The sequence below is a fragment of the Eretmochelys imbricata genome, chromosome 2, assembly GCF_965152235.1.
Source record: "Eretmochelys imbricata isolate rEreImb1 chromosome 2, rEreImb1.hap1, whole genome shotgun sequence".
NCBI lineage: Eukaryota > Metazoa > Chordata > Testudines > Cheloniidae > Eretmochelys > Eretmochelys imbricata.
Window position 1 is genome coordinate 240,054,157 of NC_135573.1, and position 26,013 is coordinate 240,080,169.

General features: G+C 40.9%; 1 protein-coding gene across 4 annotated transcripts in view; it reads right to left on the reverse strand.

Moving 5' to 3' along the window:
* EPC1 (enhancer of polycomb 1) overlaps nt 1-25,792 on the reverse strand; it is a 108,541-nt gene extending 82,749 nt beyond the window's left edge. The window contains exons 1-2 of one of the 4 annotated variants that reach the window (XM_077808287.1): nt 25,663-25,792; nt 24,878-25,066 (exon numbers count right to left, since the gene is read on the reverse strand). Coding sequence is in view for 2 of the 4 variants with exons in the window: in XM_077808285.1 (XP_077664411.1) it covers nt 604-756 (153 nt within the window). In the remaining 2 variants the exon portion in view is untranslated. Of the gene's footprint in view, nt 1-603; nt 1,089-24,877; nt 25,067-25,662 lie in introns of those variants that run through there. The other 3 variants (XR_013344954.1, XM_077808285.1, XM_077808286.1) reach the window with 3 other exon arrangements.
* Between the last annotated feature and the right edge of the window lie 221 nt (nt 25,793-26,013).

A 26,013-nucleotide genomic window follows, 5' to 3' on the forward strand; every position in this document is an offset into this window, starting at 1 on the left:
CTTCACTGTGGATCCACAGCGCTGATCACGCTCCTGAGCCCATAGGTACAGTCAAGCCGCACAGAAGTCCTAGGTGGGCTGCTCTGCCATGATCTCAGCCGTGGCCCGCACATGCAGGAGAACAGACCCACCATGTGCATTAGCCACAGCTTCCTCACAACACCCATAGCCTATGCCGCGCTCCCCCTACCGCAGCATATAACTCGACACCGCCACCGTGTGGCAGCGGGAGAGCGCTGCAGCCTCCCCAGGTACCAGCGCGCGCTGCCGCACAAGGCCCAGCCCAAGAACCAGAGACAACAAAATGGCGGCCGCCCGCTGCGTCACGTGACCCCCTTTGTGCCTTTCGAGGCCTGGGAAAGGCCCTGCCAGCCGCCGCGGCGGCCGGGTTCGGGGTGGCGGGGTCCACGGGAAATACTTGGTAGGGGACGAGGGGGATGATTTGGTCTCGGCACCCTCCCTCTCCAGTCCCCTATCCCCGCGGGCGGGGAGAGCGGGGAGAAGATGGCGGCCATTTTGTGCTTGCGCAGAGGCGAAGGTGGGGGCCCCGGGTCGGGTGCGGGGGGATGGAGGAACCCGGCCGCGGGGGGGGGTCTCACGTACCGACTCCTCTTCCTTCTCCATGCCCGTGGGCATCTGCGGCACAGCCCGGTTGATGGAGGCATATTCGGCCAGGTCGGGCAGATCCTCGCAGCGGAAGACGGGCAGTGGCTTGGACGCGTCCAGCGCCCGGGCCCGGAACGACAGTTTGCTCATGTTAGGCAGCGATGGCGGCTCCGACTGGGGAGGGGGGGGCGGCAGTGAGAGCGCTCCGAGCTGAGAGCCGGACCCCGCCGAGCGCTCTCATGGAGGGACCGGGGCTCCCCCAGCGGGGCGGGGCGCACTCCGACGCGGGGCCCGGCGGCGCCGGCTGGCGCGGCTGGGCTAGGCGCTGGCTTCTCTTCTCTGCCGCTCCGGCTCTGCTCAATACGCCACGGCCAACATGGCGGACATTAAACCTCGACTGGCCGCCTCTTTCAGCCAACCCCAGCGCCACAGCCATTCCCACACTGCATCGCGCAGGGGCGCGGGCACAGCGCCGCCCGAGGCAGGGGGCGCGCGGCGCGGGCCCTGGGAGCGCGGGCACGAGAGAGCGGGAGAGCTCAAATGGGCCGAGAGGGATGCTCAGAGGCAGGTGTCCGAGAGATTCCCGTTTCAGGGCGGGACAGGCTGTATCCGCGCCTCAGCGTGAGGAGAGGGCCATTCACCCTCAGTCGCTGGGACAGAGGCCCCGTGGTGTGGAGTCGGGGGCTAGCTACGGGCCTTCTCATTCACTGAGGGGCAGGCAGGGGGACAGGCCCCCTCATTAATGGGGTAGGACCACGCAAGACCCTTCACTCCCTGCAGGGCCGGGGGAGACAGACTACCTGGGAGCCAGTTGTAAAGACAAGCAACACAGGCGACCGCCCTGGCTTAGGCCGATGCGTGAAGCAGCCTGGGCAGGGAAGTGGTTGTCTTCTAAGGGTAGTTTCCCTCCCCAAGACCTGCTGCTGTTGAGGTCCCTGGCAGCCCGTCTCAAGGGGTTTGTGACATCAGAATCCATAGAACTGAAACCTCAGCCATAGAGAAAGGAAGAGATTGGCACTGGGACTGTTTAAAACTTTTTTCTGTTTGTTCCTGTGACTCTAACTCTTGAAATTCTGGTTTTGTTAAGAGTTTAACACTTCATGATTAGTAGTCTGAGGGTAGTATTCCAGTCGGCTACTGTAAACCTTGATACCAAACAGATGATCCTTGGCCCAAACACTTTATAACCTAATGAAAGGCTGAGCTGCTAAACCACATTTGAGTCACACAAGATGTCCCCAAGAAGAGCAGGGAAGACAAAAGTTAACATTCCTTATATTTCTAGGTTAAAAAAACAACTTTTTTTCTGGAAAAAGAAAAACTTCAAAGAACCAAAATGTACAGCAGTTTAAGTTTTAAACAGAATGAAGTCCACAGTAGTGGCATATACACTTGATGCTTGGGAAGGACTAATTTCACAATGCTGAAAACAGTTATGAGCCAGATTATCTAGGAGGAAGAATTTAATCAGAAAAAAGTGAATGATGATTGGTTAAGAATACTTTACTAGCTACAATTGAGGAAGAAGGCCATACTGGTTAAAAAAAAATCTGGTGTAGCAGGGGAGTGAAGGCTGCTGTAAAAAAAATATTTTATATATAAGAATATACAAATGGAAGGAAGGGGAAGTTGATAGTAATCAATATAAATCAGAAACTAGGAACTAGAAAAATTGACAAGGAAAGCAAAGGGACATAAGGAGATATCTATGGCCAGCAGAGTTAAGGACGATAAGGAGTTTTTAAAGTCTATTAGGAACAAAGACTCCGAACAACAGTATTGGTCCATTACTAGATGGAAATGGTAGAATTATCAACAATAATTGTATTCCATAATATTTCTGTTCTATAGTTGGGAAAAACATATGTAGTCATATGAGATAACACTTTCCATTCCATTAGTACAGTGGTTCTCAACCTGCAGCCCAGTTAGCACACAGCTGTGGCCCAGCTCAGCTGCGTCCCAAAGGCTGCCCTGCCCTCATGGCAGGGGTCCAAGGCAGGCAGCTGGCCGGCCCTGTGAGTGGCCGGGGTCCGGGCTGCCACTGTCCTGCCACCCGGTCCCTATGTCCCAGGTAACACATTGTATAAATGAATTGAGAACCACTGCATTAGTATCTCAAAAGAACACTAACTAGTAGCTACTAAAAAGTTAGACATTTTTAAATCTGCAGGTCTAGATAACTTGTATCTAAGACTTAAAAGAGCTGGCTGAGAAGTTCACTGGACTGTTCATGTTGATTTTCAATAAGTCTTGGGACACTGGGGAAGTTCCAGAAGACTGGAAGAAAACTAATGTGCCAGTATTTAAAAGTGTAAGTGAGATGACCCGGGTAATTAGGGACCTGTCAGTCTGAAACTGATCCTGGGCAAGATAATGGAGCAGTTGATACAGGACTTGATCAATAAAGTATTAAGAGGGTAATATAATTAATGCCAATCAAATGGGTTTGTGGGGAAATAAATCCTGTCAAACTAACTAGATATCTTTTTGTGATAAGATTATAAATTGGGTTGATAAAGGTAATAGTGTTGATGTAATAGTCTTAGAATTCTGTAAGGCATTTGATTTGGTACTATATGATTTTGATTAAAAATAAGAAAAATATTAATATGGCAGACATTAAATGGATTAAAAGCTGGTTAACTGATCGGTCTCAAAATGTCATTGTAAACAGGGAATCATCATCAAGTGGGTATGTTTCTAGAGGGATCCTGCAGGAACTGGTTCTTGGCCTTGTACTATTTAACATTTCTATTAATGACCCAGAAGAAAACAAAATAGTCATTGATACAGTTTGCAGAGGACACAAAAATTGGGGAAGTGGTAAATAATGAAGACGACAGGCCATTCATAGTAATCTGGATCACTTGGCAAGCTGGACACAAGCAAACAATATGCATTTTAAAATGGCTAAATGTAAAAATATACATCTAGGAACAAAGAATGTAGGCCATACTCTCGGATGGGGGGAGTTAATCCTGGGAAACAGTGACTCTGAAAGAGATTTGGGGGTTGTGGTGGATAGTCAGCTGAACATGAACTCTGATGTGATGTTATTGCCAAAAGGCTTACTGCCATCCTTGGATGCAAAAAGGGGAATCCCTAGTAGGAGTAGAGAGATTATAACTCCTGGGGGGAATTCTGCACCAAAAAATTTAAAATTCTGCACACAATATTTTAAAATTCTGCATATTTTGTCAAAATAAACACAATATAATCACACCAGTTTCAATTATTTTGGTAATTTATTTCAACATAACTGTCAGCTAATAAGTCTAACAATACAGCTAATAAAAAAGATCCAGGAAAAGTTTTTTGACAAATAGATTTGTTACTAGGCATTCCTTACTTAATCATAGAATCACAGAATATCAGGGTTGGAAGGGACCTCAGGAGGTCATCTAGTCCAACCCCCTTCTCAAAGCAGGACCAATCCCCAACTAAATCATCCCAGCCAGGGCTTTGCCAAGCCAGACCTTAAAAACTTCTTAGGAAGGAGATTCCACCACCTCCCTAGGTAACGCATTCCAGTGTTTCACCACCCTCCTAGTGAAAAAGTTTTTCCTAATATACAACCTAAACCTCCCCCACTGCAACTTGAGGCCATTACTCCTTGTTCTGTCATCTGCTACCACTGAGAACAGTCTAGACCTGGTAAGTCCCAGGCAGGATAGGTAAGAGAAAGAGCCTGCCTTCTTCACAGAGCCGGTCAGGGGATAAGAGGACACAGACAGCATGGGGGATCAGACAGGGGCTCCTAAGAGCTAGTGATGGAGGACAGACTAGGGCAGGGGCTGAATGGGAGTGGAGGTGCAAGGCCACATGGGCAGAGAGGGAGAGGGTGCAGAGCTATAGGGGAGAAGAGGGACAGCTGAGTGGGGGCACAGAGATACATGGGGACAGGGGGTGCAGGGACACATGGCGATAAGGGGAGGGGGCTGGCAGAGGAGACATGAAAGAGGGGAAGGGGTGCAGGGCAACAGGGGGGACTCTGAGTAATAATAATACAGAACTCTGAGTAATAATTCATTTAAGCTACAGTACAGAACTGTATTTCCCACACCCCTCAGAATGCAAAGGCTTGGGGGATTCAGGGGTAATAGAGAATCTGAGGGAGAGGGAAGTAATGCTGGAAAGGAGCACAGGTATGAACCTGAAGGGTTGTTGGGTATGCGTGGGAAAAGTATGGAACAGGTTCTTTGTTGGGGGCAGGAAGGGATTGTTAGGGAGCGTCCCCATGTAGACCCTGGCTGACCCTAGCCTCTACCATTCAGTCAGGCACATCTGCCCCTGTCCCCATGTGTCTCTGTGTCCCCACTCAGCCATCCTCCTTCCCCCCTGTTGCCCTGCACCCCCTCCCCTCTGTTCATGTCTCCCTGCATCTCCTCTGCCAGCCCCCTCCCCTTATCTCCATGAGTCCCTACACCCCCTGTCCCCATGTATCTCTGTGCCCCCACTCAGCTGTCCCTCTTCTCCCCTATAGCTCTGCACCCTCTCCCTCTCTGCCCATGTGGCCTTGCGCCTCCACTCCCATTCAGCCCCTGCCCCAGTCTGTCCTCCATCACTAGCTCTTAGGAGCCCCTGTCTGACCCCCCATGCTGTCTCTGTCCTCTTATCCCCTGACCGGCTCTGTGAAGAAGGCACAGAGTTACCTATCCTGGCTCGGGCTTGCCAGGTGTGGCTGCAGTGTTCTAGCACCACAGTGCCCTTTAATAGGCAAAAGGCAGAACTGCAGCAACTTTTTAGCAGTAGCTATTTTCTGGGAAAAAAAATTAAAAATAGGCACAGCACATGAAATGTGCATGCATGCAGTGGTGCAGAATCTCCCCAGGAGTAAGATTTTACCTCTGTATTTGGTACTGGTGTGACCGCTGCTGGAATACTGTGCCCAGTTCTGGTGTCCACAATTCAAGAAGGATAGTGAAAAATTGGTGAAGGTTCAGAGAATAGCCACAAGAATGATTAAAGAATTAGAAAACATGCCTTATAGTGAGCGAGCTCCTTGACTCTATATATTTAGATTAACAAAGAGAAGATTAAGGGGTGACAATTACAGTTTGTAAATACCAACACCTGAAAAAAATATTTAATAATGGGCTCTTCAATCTAGAAGTGAAAGGTCTAACATAGGCGTTCTCAAATTGGGGCTCACAAGGTTATTATATGGGAGTCACGAGTACATGCACAAAACAGAGCGCAACAGCTATAAAATATATAATTTAAATTCAGTGTTTTAGAAAATTACACACACCTTTCCGTCACAGTGTAGTGTACTTACTTCAAAAAGTATTGTAAACATATAATGCAGGAATTTTTGTTTCTAAACAAAATATATATTTGTATTATCACTATTTTAAGGAAACTGGACTACGGGGATTGTAGTATTATGCACGCAGTTTATTGTCTTGAGACTAAAAAGATGGGACTGAGACAACAACATTAGAGCTAAGCTTGATTGTTCAGCGCTGAAGAGCTGCATTAAACCACAGATCACTCAGAACACATATTGGCCAATAAAAAGTAATTTATAATTTAACAGTTAGACACTCAGGCAGAGGCGGAGCTAGGGGGACTTGCAGGGGCTATACCCATCAAAAATTTTTCCTTAGCCCTGCTCTTCCCCTGAGCCACCCCTCCCAGCGAAAAGGTCAAATGTAATGCAGAAATAAGGGTGGCATGATATGGCATTGCCACCTTCACTTCTGCAGTTCTGTGCTGCTGCCGTCAGAGCTAGGCATCCAGCCAGCAGCTGCTGCTGCTCTCCAGCCACCTAACTTTTGAAGGCAGCGTGCTACTGCTGGACGTGGTGCTGCCTTCAGAGCTGGAAAGATGTGAAAAGTGATTTACAAATATCACTTTTCACATCAGACTTAGCGCTCCGTTGCCATCCTTCTGCGCTGCTGCTGGCAGTGGTGCTGCATTCAGAGCTGCCATGCAGAAGTAAGGGTGGCAATGCGATATTAAGTCTGCTGTGAAAAGTGATATTGACAAAGTTTCTTCATGCCCTCCCCAGTATTAAACAAGTTATTTTAAAAAAAAAATATTTACTATGCTTATAACAATAATTCAATAAAAATTTTTTAGTCTTAAAGGGGTGAAAAAATGTAAGTTCATTTTAAACAATAGGGTTATAAATTTAGCATTTAAAATACTGTTAAATATAAAAAATGTGTTTTTAATTTATAAGGGGAGTTGCACTCAGAGACTTGCTGTTTGAAAGGGGTTGCCAGTACAAAAAGTTTTGAGAACTAGTGGCATAACATACAATCCAATGGCTGGATGTTGAAGCTAGACAAATTCAGAATGGAAATAAAGTGTACATTTTTAACAGAGCCAGTAATTTATCATTGGATATTTTTCTAACATATGCTCTAGAAATTATTTTTGGGAAGTTCTATAGCATATTAGGTGATTGCAATGGTCTCTTTTGTTTTTGGAGTTTATTAATCTAGTTTAAACTTGTTTATATTAGGGTTTTATATGTGTTTACTTAATTGGGTTAACATGCTTGACTTTTCTTGTACAGCGAAGGTATCTTGTACAGCGAAGCTACTGACAGTGAAATCTCACATTCAAATTGCCCCAATTTGTGACACAGCAGCTCCTGGAATGTCAATTTTCCTAACCCTTCATTAACTAGAGTTGAAGGTGCAACTACTGTCTATTTTAAGAACCCTACAACATCAATTTATTCATGTAAAGATATTCTTTTGGGCCAAAATTTAAAACTGATCCAAGAACTATATAGGTGGACCCCTTTACCCAGGCAGAGTCCCATTCACAATTCAGTTCTCAGTACAGGATTGAGGTCTATAAGTTGTGTGTGTTTATAATATTAAATAAAATCATGAAAATATTTTAATATACCAGTTCATGTTTTGTTTGAATTTAAACAGTCCTCTCCAGTGTTTTAAAGGCAAATATTGTGGCACTGTGTTAGTGCATGAGATCCAGAAGATAAAATTGACCTGTTTATTTTTTTTGGAGTGACGTGATAGGTAAGCAGCTGCTTTTGATATACAAATACATAAATAGTGGAAATAAAATTAATTTTTTAAAATTCTTTCAGTTTTAATAATTGGAGGTGCTGTTTTTGACCCAGATAAAGACATTGTTTTGACCCTATCATCATCATAATGGGTTAGATTTAAGAATTCCTCTATGTTGGTTGAAACCTTGCTAAATGTAGTTGTTGCTAGCAAAGTTTCAGTCCTGTGGTTGGACACTGGGCTACCTTCCAGCCCAGGCTCTCAAAGTGCTTTACACACTGTAATTAATCTTCACAACATCCCTGGGAGAGGTAATTATGTTACATGTGTTACTGAAAGGTAAAAGAATATTTGTGGAAATACCAAGAAAGGGACAGTTATTAATGACTGAGATATGGTCTCTTATTTATATGAGATATTCAAATGTTAGAGTGAAATGGAAAATATGATATTAATTTGTACTTTCACTAGATATTTCAGTGAAGTGTTAAAAATGTAAATAGCTTTTTACCCTAACTTTTATAAATTAAGCATTAATATTCATTCAGTAAATAGAAATGCTTTCTTATTCTTATTTAAAAATCTAAGATTTTCCAATGCACAGGAGTTTATAAATTTGCAGTATAAATTATAAGTACACAAGTCTCAGCTATTGTGCATGCAAAGTTTGTCTTCCAAATTTTACTGTTAACTGTGAATTATGTATTATGTACTGCAGTACTGCTATCGGTACTATGTACCTTCAGAGTACGTTGGCATTTGTCAGTACTAGAGCATGTACTGAAACAGATATCAGGCAATTAACCAGAAGGTACACCAATAAAATGTAACCTTTTTCTCTCATCAGTGTCAGGAGAGGAAATTTAAATAATAAAAAGCTAAATTTAAATGATATGCCATTCTTTAAAAAAGAAGGATATTCAGAGTTAAACACTAATAGTTCTTGTTTAACCCTTGTGCCTAAACCTTGCAGTTTACACAAGTGTACGCAATATTGATATACCACTTGGGCACAAACAGGGTACTTGGTTGGTTAAAAGCTTTTTGCCTAAAATTCTTGGGGCTAGCTGTTCATTTTCCCAACAATAGACATATCCCAGGAAAGTTATTTTCTGCTGCAAACAGATGAAAACTGTATTAATCCTCAAGTTACTGTAAACCATTTGCTGAATGTCAATCTTTTAAACTATAACTTACATGATAATACTGATACTGGAAAAACAAACAAAGATCACAAAATTAGGTGACGTGTACTGAAATTCAGGATTTCTGCTCTGAGCAGATTACAGCATGGAAATGTATGAAAAACCATTCAGAGGCAGCACTTACAGTAGAGGTTGTTTGAGGTTCAGTGATAATATATGACAACATTTCAAATGTTGCCATTTCTGGGGTCTTCGATGTAGGTAAAATAGGAATTGCCATACTGATACAGATATTTGACCCATCTATCCTTTTATCCTGTCTTTAACTGTAGCAGAAAATAGACACCCCCCCCTCACCCCCCATCATTAATTCAGGTGTACTTCAAAAAAATGTGAACATCTGCAGCTGTTTCACTTAGAAATTCAAGATGTCTAATTAAATTATCATACAAAAGGGATAAAAGTTTATCCTTATCTTTTGCCTACTTGTTTATTGATAAGCTAAAGTAAAAACTGCAAAGGAAATGGAAACATCTGATCCCATTACACCACGTAGCTTGTTTTGTTCGGCAAAGGAATAACAGAAGTGAATAGAGAATGTGATATTTAAAGTATAAGTGCTTGGTTTTCATTTGTCTTTGAAGTAGGGACTATTCTATACATAACTATTTATGTATTTATTCAAGGGCTTTCATTGTCTTTGAATGGTATTTTTAGGAGGTCCAAAAATCACTGTTGTACTTTTAAAAAGAGCTAATCATGGTATAGAGTTCTCTCTGTTTGGAAAATTAAGTTCCTGGCATATTTTTCTAGAAGCAAAGCTCTTTGGTCTGCATGGTGGTTTCTTTTAGCACTACACTTTCTCATCTGCAAAGACCTTTTTGATTAAAAATGAAAGATGATGCATATTTGTTGCCCATGCCATATCCATCTGAAATTGAAAGTCTCCACCACCTCAATGTCTTTGTGTTGCAGTTATAGAGGACAAAGATTTGAACTGTGAAATATGGGTCACTTGGTAAATAAATAACAATTCTGAGACACTGACGGGATAAGTATACTTCAGAGGCATGACAGACAGCGAGTTTTCTTGATTTGCTCTGATAAAAAGTCAAAGGTGCAACTGATAACAGATTTTAAAAATGTAGTAAACAGTGTATACATCATATCAGTTGAGGTAAAAAAGCCAGAGACATTAAGGATAGAATAAACAGAAAGGTTGCTTTTAGTCATTCTTTAATGAATGCTTTAAAATGCAAGAAAAAATGAAACCTCGTTCTCCAGTATTGGCGTTTGAACTGGACAGAATGACAGTAGTAGAGAGCTGATAGAAGTTTCCTGATGAAAACTAATGGAAGTTTTCACTGTCCACTGGAGGAACAGCTTCCAGTAGCTAGTCTGAAAATGTGCACTTCAGGAATAAGCTTTGAATAAGTAGGAATAAGCTTTGAAGCATAATGGTTTCAGCCATGGGACAAGCAGGTGCAACTCCCAGTGAATTTCATCCTGTGGATGTCATTTCTGTAGATTGAGCTTAAATGCAGTTGTTGCTGATCTGTTCTAAGAAAATGAAAAGGTCTAAAATCATCTGAAAGTTGATTCTATTCTACAGTCTTTGGTTTTAAGTTGATTAACACAGTAGTTGACTGTGTGCTAAATCACTACTTCCCTGTTTTTCAGCCATAAATTCAATACCTCATAGCCTTGCTCTACCATAGGAAGAAAATAATTTCCCTCACAGAGAGCTTTAGTACTCTTATGCACTATTTATTTATTTTGCTTTAGTGCAAATAAATTAAATGAATATAATCATGTCTTGGGCTGCTATGAGAGCCTATCCCTTAAATAGGGATAGAATCTTACATACAATCATAGAAGTTAGTCTGACATATTTCTGTCTTCAACTCTTGTCTCAGAAAATGACAAGAAAAGTTGTTTGTCCTTTACAACTGAAATTAGTGTTTGTCAGTGTAGTGAACACATATGTATTAGTGTGTCATAAAACTTCCTAGCATATTGGAGAGTAAACTGGCTATGCGTCTGGAAATTGATTTTAAAAAGGGGGGGGGAGGAAGAGAGAGAGAGAGAGAGAGAGAGAGAGAGAGAGAGTGTGTGTGTGTGTGTGTGTGTGTGTGTGTGTAAAGGAAGAAAAAAGGTTTTTCTGAAGGCATTTTTTCTGTAGAAAATCTTAGATTATAAATCTCTCTACATCTCATTATCATTACTTAACATTCAATAGGTAAGGATATAATCATTTTAATGCTAAAACTGCTTTACGCTTTTCAGAAATGCAGAGCAGGTATAACAGCCTTACAAAATAATGAGAGGCTCAGGAGTGTTAAATATTAAAATCCCAATAGAATCTTTCCAACAAAGTAAGAAATTAAGTTGGCTGCTATTCTAATAAGCAATAGTTTACTAGAAATGCTTGTGAAATCAGCAGCGTTGTTGAAATGGATTGTCTCACAGGACTGTAGAGGAGAGACATAAAATATTAATTTCCCCAAATAAAACCCAAAGCTTTAAAAACTAGCCATCAGTGGCCATTTCTAAGTAACTATTGTCCAATTACAATTCATGATTTTTCCAATTAAAGCTACATTTTACAGCGTATCACAATACAGCTAAACTATTGTACTGCACATTAGATAATGCTAACAAAAAATAGGCAGAAATTAAATAGTTGAGGTGAATAATCTCACAATATATCAATACTATTGCACAAAAACACTGAAAAGAAGAAAATGGAAGCTATATATGCTTCAGACTTAAGGCAAATTTCTTTTTATCATATGTGTATGTTAAATGTTTATAACCTTTAACCAAAAAATTACACTTCTGAAGTACACTGTATAAATTGAAGATTTATTATTTTGTTTTGTGTTGATTACATATCTTTAAAGAACATTTTAAAAAATATACGATATTTTCTTTAGTTTCAGCACCAAGGCTGAAAGGGGTCATAGGCAACATTTTTTCCCATAAGTAATATTATGTGAAAGGTCACAGGCAACATATTTTTCCAAACAAGTAAAAGAGGGTATTGTGTGTTTGTTTTAGTAAAGTAATCCTACTTTGTAAATTGATTGAGTCATAATCATACATACCCAGCAGTAAAACCCAGCATCCTGAGGCAAATTGTCTTAAAATAAGCTCAGAATAATCAGTTTATTGCAAAGTAGGATCTTAAGAACATGAGCTACACCTGGCAGTTTATGCCATTGGGCTCTGTTCCAGGAGAGAGTGGGGTAGAGCCACTGTTGACCTATTTCTTAATCCATAAGTAATTGAAAGTATCTTGAGGAGTAGGCAAGGCCACTGGCAGCATTCTGACCTTCCAGCAATGGCTAGGATCTCAGGGGAAATGCTGGTGGTCTATTTGTCCCCACAGCAGAAGGAATCATACAGAAGGCACGGCTGGCTCATTCCCCTTTTAATAAAAGGATAATGATCTTATACACAACGTCTGATTCCTTTTTCCCCCTTGCAACCAGAGATGGACTTTTTACCACTTTCAGTTCACCCAAACATGTATTTGATGTATGAAGATTTGTTTTGAACATTCTGTGATGCATAAACTTCATACTTATTGTTTATTTAGTATTTGAATTAACAAGTTTTTGAATTAATGAGTATGAAAGAATAGTAACTGAGAAAGCAGTCCTAATGCTAAGAATGGCTGTTGCAGAGATTATAAGAACAACTGAGAATGTAGGCAAAGGCCTCAACATTACTGTATCGTCACCAGATTTTTGAGACCAAACAAATCACTAGATTCAGGAAAGATTTCCAAGAATTGGAAAGTGGTAAACCATGATTAATGGACTTTCTGCTTTATTGCCATACTCCTCAATCCTCTCCTCCAAATACCAATTTTAGGTATTTCTTGAACTCATTGCTTTAGACATCTTCCCTAGTAATTTATTCCATAAATTTATCCTTTGGATTAAGCAGTTCTCTATTTACTTGCACTTTCTTAATTGTAGATGGGTTGGGTTCTGTTAATTCTTTTCATGGGGTTAAAAAAGCCTTTTCTTTATTTTGACTTTTTTGATCTCTTTCGTAATTTAGAAAACTTCTATTTAATAACTTTATTATTTTCTTTTCCAATGACTATAAGCAACTTTGCATTTGTATTCTTCCTTCCATTGGAGAATCTCTACGTGCTTTGCAAGCATTGATCTCATCTTCACAACTTCCGTGTGAGGTAGTGAAGTATTATCTGCAATTTTTACAGATGGGTAAGAGACTTGTCCATGATCGCACAGAAGTGCGTGGTAGAGTCAGGACTGGAACTTAGATCTGCTCACAGTCAGCCCTATACTTTAGTCCATCATCTCCTTTAATAACCCAACTTGCTCAGTCTTCCATCAAAACTTAAGTTATTCAGACCTGTTATCAACTTTGCTACTCTCTCTCTCTCTCTCTGAGGTGTGATACACTTTCTGAAGTTTGTTCATAATACCATAAACACAGCAATATTGATGGGATCTAACAAGTGCTCAATACAATATCATTTGTTTTGCATATTGTTTCTCCCACTACACATAATTAAAAAAAAAAAATACAGCCCACCAATTTTGCCTTTTACTGCTGCTCTGTACTTGGCTGAAGATTTTAATGAATCTTCCACAATAACTCCCAATCCCTTTTCTGATCAGTATGCTGGATGACTGGTTTCTCGCTCCTTGACCAAATTTTATATATTTTAATTCTGATCTGAATTTATCTGCTGGTCCAGTCACCAAAAGATCAGATTTTGAATCTGTTTTCCCCCAGTCGCCACATTTGCTTAGGGTTAGGGTTGAGTTCTTCAGCATGAGTTCTTAGTTTCAGTTCTAGAATTCATAATAGTTTTATATTATGAACAGAGGTATTAAAGCATGCCCTTGGTATTTTCCACTTTTAATCCCTTTCTGGGTGTGCGAGCAGTCAGGGGACAGGGGTGTTGAATGGGGCAGGAATCCCGGAGGGGGGGCCATCAGGGGCCAAGAAGCAGGGGGAGGGGCGGCGCTCGGATGGGGGTGGGGGCCAGGCCAGGTCAGGCCTGGCCTGGCTGTTCGGGGAGGCACAGCCTCCCCTAACTGGCCCTCCATACAATTTCAGAAACCCGATGCGGCCCTCGGGCCAAAAAGTTTGCCCGCCCCTGCCCTAAAGTATGTACATAAAACTCATCTTTACACATTTTTTTTACCCGTAATGCTTTTGGATTCTGTATTTTTTCCCCGTTTCAGATCATGTGCTCACTTGTATTATTCCAGATTGAAGTGGGGAGTAACTGAGATGTAATTGAAAATCTAATTTGGCCTGCTGAATCTTTAATTCTGGCAATACACAAAAAGATAAATGACAACTTGTGGGATTCTCAGATCGCCGGCTGTGTTTGCAGGGCTGACAGATAAAATATTCTTCTTCTTGTAAATTGAGCATATTTGATATATAAACATGGAACCCCACAATGCCATATTTAGTCTCTTTCCAGAGAGGACCCCCCTTTAAACAGTTTATAGGCCATGACTGAGCCACATCGGTCTCCTTATCTCAAGGCTGAACATCTTTACAGAACTCCTGAAATCTGTCCTTGTGGAAGAGACTGTGCCATCTCCAAATCTCCATTGCAGCCCTCCCCAGCACCTTTTTTAGCACCTCCATACCAGTTTTCAAACTAGGAAAGCAGAACTGCATGCTGTACTCCAAAAGAATTCTAAGGACGCCATTATCTGCATGGATATACAATAAGTATGGTCTAGTGTGTACACAAAACCCTGTCAGACCTAAGGCACATTAGCGAACTTACAGCAGCACAGCTGTATTGATGCAGCTGCGTCGCTGTAAGATCGCTCATGTAATCGCTCTATGCTGACAGGAGAGAGCTCTCCTGTTGACACAATCAAACTACCTCAACAAGTTGCATTAGCTATGTCGGCGGGAGAAGCTCTCCCACTGACATAGTGTTGTGCACATGAGTGCTTATGCTGGCGAAACTTATGTCGCACAGGGATGTGTGTTTTTTCCCCACACACTTGAGCAACGTAAGTTTTGCTGACATAAGTGGTAGTGTAGGCATGGTCTTGTACTATGGCAAGGAAAGAAAGCTTTGCTTAAGTGAAAAGAGAGCTCTTTAATTAAATATGAAAATGAATAATACAGTCAGTACAGTAGCCTCTTATATTCAGTTTATATTACTTTGTTTTCATGTATTCTGTTCCTATATGCAAATGTTTGGTTGTTTTGTACTGACAGTCTGGAACTATATGTAGAAGTTGGTGATGGTGCAGAAGCTGGATTTTTTTTGATAGCTGGGGTGGAGACTGTTAGGACTTTGAGGACCCAAGAAAACATGGGAGATAGTTTGCTTTTCTGGAATAATCCTTAGCAAGATTTTTCTACTAAAAAGATCAGCAGTGAAATAGATTAAGTACTTACATTTTATTTAATACCAGTAGGCTTCAGGGTTCATATCTTACAGAAGAGTGAGAGGCAACTTACATCTCTCAAAATTATTGTTTCAGGTTGTCTGCAGACTCAAAGATACTACTGGATTTATGTGCAATTCCTATTTTGAAGCTTATTTTCGTAACCATAAATGCTAAAACAATTTTTTTAAATAATAAAAGGTTGGTTTTGGAGATGAGTTATGTGACAAAGATGGATTTGTGGCAGTGGAATCACAGAATATACAGGGTCAGGGCTCTGTTTATACATGCTAGCATCTTACTGATAGTGTGCCTCTACCTTAGTTTTAGTAGAAACTAATTCCCTAATTTACTTCAGTATTTCATCTATTATATTGTATTACTATTCACTGTCAGCAAAAGCAATAAGGAGTCCTTGTGGCACCTTAGAGACTAACAATTTATTTGGGCATAAGCTTTTGTGGGCTAAGACCCACTTCATCAGATGCATGAAGTGAAAAATACAGTAAGCAGTATAAATATTACAGCACATGAAAGATGGGAGTTGCCTTACCAAGTGTGTGTGTGTGTGGGGGGGGGTCAGTGCTAACGAGACCAATTCAATTATGGTGGAAGTGACCTATTCTCAACAATTAACAAGAAGGGGGGAATATCAAAGGAGAAAAATTACTTTTGTAGTGCTAATAAGGCCAATGCAATCAAGGTGGACGTAGCCCATCTCCAACAGTTGACAAGACGGTGTGAGTATCCTCTGCTGATGTAGTGAATGGATGTAGTGAATCCAGTGCAGAGACTACGTGTCCCTCTTGTCAGTCAGGAAACCAGTTTGGACAGAGAAAATGTTGGGGCTTACTTGTCATCCTCTGGCTCGGCTCCCTAACTGAGAACTTCTCAAACTATGACAATTTTATCCTAATTTTAATTCCCTATTTATAGGAGTCGCCACACCCAATGAGACAAGTTGGGGGGGGGGCGGGGGGGCTGTCTATACTGACATTGTATCCCAGACGACAAACAGTAAGATAAAATTTGTTTTTATGGGATGTGGCTTCTGCCTGTTCAGACACAAGATTTGTTTAGCAGTGCTCTAATTTAGGGTGGGAGAGTTCTGGAAACTATAGGATCTGGCTGCAGTGATGCGGTGCCAAGAGGATGAAGACACTGATTAGATACCCATGTGTGCTACCCTCAACAAGGGGAACGAGTGGGGCTTACGGATACTCTGAAAGACCTTCATAAGCATTTCCCATCAAAAATGGCACATCAGTGGAGGCAGTAAATTCCAGATGGTAGTGCCTTGAAACGATATTAACTGAGAGCTAGGTTGTAGCTTAATGAAGTATCTCAAGAGAGGCTTGTTTGGCCTAAGGCCAAGAAAACCTCACCATTCTTAATGAGTATAAAGCTACTTCTGGTAGAAGAAGTTGGCTTTGGAATAGAGCTGGATGCAGAAACTGAGCATGACAGGAATTATCTAAAATTTCTCCACCTTTTATGGGGAGCCCACAAAAATATGAATAAGGATGGGAAATCATGAAAGAATGAAGAGAGTGAATCTTCAAAGATCTCCAGACATCCAGAGAATGCCAGAGTGCCTTTTTGGAATTTGAACAAATATTAGGACAAATATTAGGAACAGCGGTTTCTTGGCTGAGATGGAATAAGGAAGTTGCCTTGAAGAGAAAGCTGGAACAATTGCAGAAGGCTATTTTCTCTGTTTGGAATCTGAGGTATTGAGGGTTACAAGCCAAAGCTACCAAGGCATTCACTGTGCTTTGCACAATGAGCTGAGGAGATGGCCACCTTCCATAACAGGAGGTTAAAAAGGTATCAAGGTCAAAAGGGGTTGGAACAGAGGGCTTTGAAAGCAGACTATGGTTTTCACAGTCAACCTAGGGATTTCACTTGAGATTGTAAGTCTGAGACCACCTTGAGAAACCCCTGAGGCACTGAAGGGAAATCTTCTCTGAAGGAAATGTAGATTTCCCCTCAGCCTTTTCTTTCTTTTTTCTCTCCTGGAACTGACCAAAGGGAGAAGACAGATCAGCTCCAATAATACATAGGAGGGGCTTTTTAAGAGGGCATTTTCACAAACCAGGCCCTGAGTTTGAAGATTCAGGGATTGGAATGCACTACTATACCTACGTTCAGGAGGTCATCTCTGTCTAGAAGGATGAGTCTTTTTCCTTAAAACAGGTGGAGTAAGTCTGCAAGCCACCCCAGAAGTATCCCAAGCAGGGTTACCATTACCAGACAACTCCTCCCTCTTGGCCTTAAAGACTTTGCAGATGATGAGGAGTAGAGAAGAGGGAAGGCATAATCTCATGCCATCAACCAGCTGATCACAAAGGAATCCTGGAGTCAGCAGTTCCAAATCCAGCTATCTGCTGCAGTAGGGGTTGATCATTTAGATTGGACATGCATACATCCAGAGATGACAAACATAACTATTGCTATCCACTAGAAAACTTCTTTATGGAACTTCCATTTGTCTGGGTGGTTCTAAGTGCAGCTGAGCCAGTCAGCGTGGATAGTGAGGTATACAAAGTGCCTTCAGAGATCCATAGTCTTTCTCTGCCTAGTAATACAGTAGGATGGTCTACTTCAGGAGGTGCTGGTTCTTGGTTTCTCATAGGCAATTCAAATAGACTACTGCAACCATATTGTCCAATCCCATCAGGACATGTTGCCTTGTAGATTGCCTCAAAGAACATCTGACTGCCCAGAGTTATAATATATTGATATGAAACATACTTATTCATGTCCCCTGAAATAATCTGATGGGAGAGTTGATGCTCCATCTCTTCAGGCTGGCACTGGAATTGATGGGAAGTTGCAGGGAAAAGGAAAATTGTGCAGGAGGGACTCTTAGGAACTTAGAACTGTCCAGCCACCAGGTCAGAGATATCTTCACTAACATGGGGACCTCCAGTTTGATTTCACTGGTGGTTTAAAGCAACAGGAGAAGGAACTATTGCAGGAGCTGAGAGTCACTGACACCAGGACATCAGGTCTTGAAAGGATACCATGGTCTCCAGAAGGCACATGTAACTCCTGATAGGTGTCTCTCTCATATACTGACAGGCACAGATCTGCATCTTCAGCTTTTTAATCCCTCCTGGAGATGGCAGTGCTTTTCTGTTATTTGTGGTTATCACTGCTCCAGATGGATGAACATTTGGGAAAGGATCAAGAAACTTTTGTTATGATTCATTATGAGCTCCAGATCTTCAAATGGGCAAAAAGATTTATTTAATACCTCATTGGCCTCCTGGAGGAACTGGACTCATATGAGCAAGTCACCCAGATAAGTGATTATGCAGTTGACATTACTGCCATCATCCTGAAGAAGGTCCAGGACATGCCCAATAGTAATACAGTATGATTCACTGAAGCATAGCTGTCTGAGTTTCTTCAGGTTCTCAGTCAGTTGATCTGGAGCTACGGTGATGCATAGTTGCACTCCCTTGAAGTCAATGGGTGCCAAGAATTCCTCTTCATTGGAATTGCCAGGATGAATCACAAATTCTATATGAAACCATTAATTGGTTATGAATTTGTTAAACCATTTCAAATCTAGAATAACCACAAATAGTTGGACTTCTTGTGGGCTACAAAATATCTTGAGTAGATCACTTTGCCCATCAGGTCTAGGGAGAAAGGTGTGATGGACCCCATCTTGAGAAGATGGGAGAAAGTTTCAGCTACTTCAGCTCTCGTCTAGTCTGATGAAAGTAGAAGATATCTATTAAGTAGTGTTCCTGAACTACTCAAAGGATCTATGCATCCAGTCTGATGCTGGAGCAGACATGCAGGAAATCCTTCCTCCTAGGATCTGCAATTCTGAGGCAAGAGAAAAATACTTAGGCCCTATTATGTCCTCCTTTACCCAAAGTTAGGATAAGATGAGGAAGGAGAGGAAATGGAGTCTTGCTCAAGTGGCTTGATAGAGTAAGGAGAGAGGCTTCTTTTTCTGAAAACTGTTGAGAGTAAAATCAAGGAGTCTTAGAATAGACCCTTAAGAGCCAAGAGTCAGAGCTGTGAGGACATGTCCTCTCTCCAAGAAAGAAACCAGAAAACTGGGTGAGGTAGCACTGAGGGAGTCAGGATGTTGGCTCTTACCTGAATGGAGTCTTGGGTCATGTTGTTTGCCACTAGAAGACACCTGGAGAGGTTCCTATAGGCCAAATTTTGGGAGATGGTGGAGAGTTCCCAGTCAGACTGAATTTGTTAAACTGAGCTGAGAGATTTTTGTCCAGTGTAGACTCAAGAAAGTCTCTGAAGAGAACTGAGAAGGTGGCTATAAGTTCAGAAGATCAGGGCCCTCACTTAGGTGGTTTTATAGGAATGGGTATTGAATAAGAAGGGCATTCCCACAAAGACGAAGCAATAAGGCTGGACAGGCCTCATTAAAGTAAACTCTGGGCCCCCATTGAATGGAAAGAGGGCAAAAGAGGAAACAAAGATCTCTTTCCTGCATCTGTACTTGAAATTCATCCTCCTCACTGTCCCCTTGCTGGCTTCACTGAGGCAGTTATTAGTTCTACTGGGCTGGGAAGAATGGTGCATTCATCTAGTTCCCACCTGGTAACAATCGCACTGCTGGCTACAGCAAGTCAACATGGGCATGGTCACAATATGCAGACTGGCCACACTATGGACTGGTGCAGTATGCTGAAGCAGGCAGAACTTTCTTCTTTTGCCTGGCTTTTTCTGCTTCTGCTCTGTGATGAATCATAGCCTGGCTGAGGTAAGCTGGAGCACCTCTGCTGTCCTCCTGGCAGGAAACAACTGGGGACTTGAGCCAGGAGGAGGAGGATTAGATGCCAAAATCCTCCAGCAGCACTCCTTGCCTGTCTGACAAAAAAAGGAACAGCAATGTCTACAAGGGCAGAAGCCACATCTCAGAAAATTCGTAAGGTATAATATAGATAATACAGTAGAAAGTTGATTTGTTGACTTATTTTTGTTAAATGCAGTTACTGGTGGTAAGTAGGATGAAATTTGCCCATTTTTTGGTGTAATTTAAGATTTTATTTAAATAAAAAAAAAGTTAAGTTTCTAACTTTTCTGAAGATGACCAGATGGTGTACAGTCATCTTCTGTCAACAGCTATAAACAAGAGAGATATAAACTGCCTGTATTCATCTCAACAGAGTGCTAACTCTAAAATCTGCCACTATTTGCATTAGTTCTACTTCTCAAAATGGCTATATATTGGAGTTCTGGAAGGCGGTAATATCCTCACCCTTCCAAAACCTTTTTGTATTTTGAGACTTGTCAGCAAGTATGAGAAATTTTTTGGCTACGGACTTACTGATTATTTGTCAAGGGTTGTGATTTGTTATATGCACAATTATAAAAAATATTCTTGAATGAAATTACATTTAGTAAATTTCTACTGCAGAGGCTACACATGATGCAAATGAGTCACTTGTAAAGTCATCTCAAAATGTCCATTGTATATTACTAAAATGATGGTACAACTGTATTATTTACAGTTGGGGTGGCCAACCTGTGCCTTCGGAGCCACATGCGGCTCTTCAGAAGTTAATATGTGGCTCCTTGTGTAGGCACCGACTCTGGGGCTGGAGCTACAGACGTCAACTTTCCAATGTGCCGGGGGGTGCTCACTGCTCAACCCCAGGCTCTGCCATAGGCCCTGCCCCCTCACCACCCCTTCCCACCCTCTCCCTTGAGCCTGCCGGGCCCTCAGTCCTCCCCTCTCCTCCCCAGATCCTCCTGCACACCACGAAACAGCTGATCAAGAGGTGCGGGGAGAGAAGGGGAGGGGCTGATTGGCAGGGCTGCCGGTAGGTGGGAGGCGCTGGGAGCGGGTGGTGGGAGCTACTGGGGGGCTGCTGACTGTTAGGGTCTTATTCTTTCACCCGCTTACTTCCCTGGTCCTTCTCGCATGAACAGAGAGCAACAATACCCAAAGCCCAAAGGTGCAAACAATTCGATGTATATTGGGGTGAACTTCCAGCAAGCATGATTCCAGTTTCCTTCCTTAGTGTCCCCTTCCCAGCTCTGACACCACAGAGCCTTACCTGTGTCCCTATTCCCATTCCCCCCCCTTAGCAAAACATGATTCCAATTTCCCCACCCCCATTCCCTGTTCCCATCCCCCCCCCTTCCTGATTGACTGCAGACTACATAGTAAAACTTGAGTTCTGCTTAGCTATACTTTAACCAGTCATTTTACTGAAATTTAACTAACCAATCCTAACATATTGTAACATGATTATTTAACCAATTATATCCCACCACATTAATTAGTTTACACCCGCAAAATTAATTATACAGCAGACAGAAACAATCACAGAACCAGACAGAGACCATGCAAACAAACAATAGCAAAGTGGGAACTATAATGACAAAACAAAACAGAAGTGAGGATTTCACATCTATAAGTATCTATTGATAACTGAGTTCTTACCGAACAGAAAACTATCAAACTAAACTTCCTTTTACATCCTCTAGGCCAGTGCTACTCAAAGTAGTGGTCAGCAGACCAGCATCAGCTGCCGATCTGCGCACACATTGGAAAAAAAAATTGTTGGTCCCTGATATCAGATAGCTTGAGAAGCACTGCCCTAGGCTCTTCCCTTTCTTTGGAGGTGATAGGAATTATCAGGACAGGATTGTATTCCTAACAGCCCAATAGCACTTTATTTCAATGTGACTAGTTTGGAATGTAAGGATGTGACCATACACTTCCTAGCTTATGGCTGTCTCTACTGTTTAGCCAAAGATCTTAGCCTAAGGACAGGGCCTCAGACGGTCACTGTAAGAGAAGGCCCGTAAACAGGCAGACTGGGATTTTATTCTTTCTTTTATACCTCTATAACTATCTAAGTGATAAAAATACACCTAAATTCTTAAAGTATAGGCCTTTGCAGACAGGCCTGAATATCTATATCCTAACACTGAGGTATTACTAAGAAGAAAAGGGGTACTTGTGACATCTTAGAGACTAACAAATTTATTTGAGCATAAGCTTTTGTGAGCTACAGCTCACTTCACGAAAGCTTATGCTCAAATAAATTTGTTAGTTTCTAAGGTGCCACAAGTACTCCTTTTCTTTTTGCGAATACAGACTAACACGGCTGCTACTCTGAAACCTGAGGTATTACTGTGGCTCTTTGGCAATGTACATTGATAAATTCTGGCTCCTTCTCAGGCTCGGGTTGGCCATCCCTGATTTACAGGATGATTCATAATTACTTTTCAGTGATGCAAAAACAATAAATAACTCTGCTTCTGCTGATCTCTGGCAGCAAAAAGTCCATCCACAGATGGGGTCTAAAAGATGCAAAGTACCAACAATCTTTACTAGCTCAGAAGGCCTAGAACAGATTTGTGCAGCATCAAAAACAGAGTATTGTATCTAGGGAGGCTAAAAGATGCAGTGATGCAATATTCCCATTTCCAGCCTGTGCCAGTGGGGCGTTTTTGGAGCCTTGACTGCTGCATAAAGCTGACTTTTCCTGGCAGAAGCTCCAGGGGAGGGAAGCTGTTTGACCCTTGCTCACTATCTCCTGGGATGCAGATGTCCCTACTGAGTAAAGGTTCAGACTGCACTTTCCTGAGCCAACTAGTCAGGTGAAGCAATCCCTCATATACATTGCTCTGTTTAAACTGTCCATGTGTAAATTATATCACAGAGTTTTCTCCCAAATTAAATATCTAAATATCTTCAGATTATTAGAAAAGACCTTTGGTAACTAAATATGTTTTAAATATGCATTTAGACCTTTAGATAAAAGTTTAGAGGACCAGTAAAATTCTGTTTAGAGGGACAGAGAGAATCCATTCTAGAAGATATATTCAGTAAAGTATTTCTGATGCAACAATTTTATAATTTGTAAATGTTACAAGCATAAAATGTATTCTTTAAAATTGTATATATAAAGCATGTGCATAAATCAAGTTATACACAGTCAATTACAAAACAATACTCCATATAAATAGGCAAATGGATTCCTTTTTTTTTTTTTTTTAAATCTTTATTGTTCTCCACACTTAAATGTATTGGTTAACCTGTTGAGTTTTCTAGGCTGTGTTCTGATTATTTCAAACCCAAACAATGAACTAGTGGTTTTTAACATTTGATTTTGCTTTAAGTATACATATCTAAGGCTTGACTGTATCTTCCCACACAGCTTTTAATTTTCTTATAAGCGCAATATAGAGGTTTGCAGATAACAATGCATATCTTTTGTCCCCTATAAAGGTTTGGCTATTTGCAGTCTTTTCTATATTATAAGAAAAATTTAAATGTAATGTTTTTGTCTACTCATGCTCTAATTACAAAATAGAAATTAAACAAAGCAAAGAAAACCCTAAATGCATCTGCTTCAGAATTTGGAAGAAAACTATTGGAACATTAAATATGGAAAATATGGAACATTAAACAAAGGGCCCAATCCCTTACTCATGAACAATCAAACTCCCAAAGACCTCAATAGAAGATTTGTATGTGCAAGGAACAGACGAATAGGGCCCTTAATATTTAACTATCAACTATGAAAATAATGTTTAACTTCACGACTGGCAGACAGTGGATTACTAGCACTGTACATTTATACCAAAACCTTCCCCAAAGTATGTATATGTAAAATGATTTCAAAAATTTTCATTTGAAGCCACTACAAGATCATTTTAGGGGTGGGGCTAAAATCTTACTGAAGAAAAGAAAACTGATCTAGATACAGGATTAAAAAAACCCTCCCTTTTCTCATTACACAAAAACGCGAGAGGCTGTGACGAAATGTTTGTTCCGATCCATAGTTCGCCCAATATTTAAATAACACCGTTTAATGATGCCCTCCGACTAAACTGCTCCTACTTTGATAAAAGAAAATGAAAAGATACAATAGATCAAATCTTGCCCCACCTTCTTCCCCAGCCCCCTTTCTCTTAGTGAAACGGACATACATTGTTTAAGAGCACCACAGCGCCACCAACACAGATCAATGCAAAACAAAAAAGATCTCCCACCGTGTGAAAAAAAATGCGCCTAGAAAAATGCCAAAAATTACAAAATGTCTCCCAAATGCACCTTCTCGGAGACAAACAAGACATCTCTGTGAAGTGTGGCTAAATAGGAGCCTTTATATAAATATGGCTTTAAGCTGAGTGCTGTAAGAGAGCTCATTTTCAAATAAAAAGGCCACTATTTAGAAACAGACATAACAGGGTTTATATTAAGTTATATCAATCTCCACCTTCATACACCAAGGGCAGTTTTTCCCCCCTGTACTTTGAATCAAAGTAATCCATCCAGAGCTATCAGAAACGGCATAATAAACTATTTTAGCTACAGCCACGATAAATATATTGTTAATAAAGCCCTATATAAATTAGCCAATCCATTATATTTATAAATTGTGTGTAGATAGATATAGCAATGCATACATTTATTACTCCGTACAAACAAGTCCGTCTTAAAAATATTTTGAGTTCTCATACACCTCGCAATAATTGAAGTGCCGTTTGTGCTTCAAATATATTAAACCTTAAAGACAGAAACAAAATTGACTGTTTTTTAATCATCGAAATGAACTAGACAGCGTTGGGTGGAATACGCACAAGATCAAAGGTTAAGAAAAACACAAAGATACATTTTATTCAGTAACATAACGAAAATCCTTTATGGTCGTTATTAATCGCAAAAATGTAGCAATAAATATTTTAATTTTTTTTACAAACTTACCTTTAGAAGCGGCAGAGATGATAGTCCTTGCAAAATGACTGTAACAATATAGGCTGTATACTTGTTCCCCTACAAACAGCCATCTCCATGCAGCAAAGCGATATCCAAACATCTTTAGAATATTTTGTAAATAGAAAGTGGTACTTTCTTCCATGATCGCTGGTTGAATTAAGAGGTTTTCCTGAGGCTCTGTGGGCGTTTGGAAAAATCGGAGAAATATCCAAAAAAGATTAAAAGCAGCAGGAGCCAGAAGACTCTGGGGTTAACAACTTTGTAATGGCAAACAGGCTTGTTCTGATTGGTTAGGAGGGCAGTGTCCCTACAGTCTGCACTATCCCCCGCTCTCCCCCTTCTGCAGCCTGGAAAAAAAAATGCAGTGTGCCATTTTACACTTGAATTTTAAACACACAGCCAACAAAATCACCAAAGTCTATGTTTGATATTTAGTGACAATGCAAAACAAGACGTTCTTTCAAGAGTCTACATTGCTATTTCAGTAAAAACCTCTTTAAAAAGCCCACAAATAATTCAGTCCTCTTCAGCCAGAGGCTTTGCCATTTTTCCTCCTACTTCCCTTAAGCAAGTTTTTACCAAGAAACACATTAATCAACGTTTCCAAGACATCTCATGCAATTTTAAAATAAATATATCAACATTATTATAGTTTTAAAATATTACAGAATCTAAGAAAGCTAGTCATGCCTGAAACAAAATCTATGACTCCTTGATATTGGAAGGCTTACATCCCAGAGAATACTCAGTTTTTTACAAATCTAAATACCTACCTTATAAAAGAACTAAAATAATATTAATTTCAACAGATACATCCATTGTGGCAGGAATAGTTTTTCTATAAATACTGTTTAAAAACCCCTCCTTATACTGACTGACAGAATTTTACCATGCTGCCCACAAACAAAATGGCTGTGGCACTGAGTTTTTTGGGTCCTCCCACTGTGCCTCCCCTTGGCCTCAAGGAAGTGGTAGAAATCCAAAATAAAATCAATACTAAAAGTACAATGCACAGTCTAAACTCCGTATGACACCATTAGGCATTTTGGATGGTGAGGAATATTTACAAATGTCCTAATTTCTCAAGGATTTTTATTGTTTTAAAAGGGAATCAATCGCTGGAC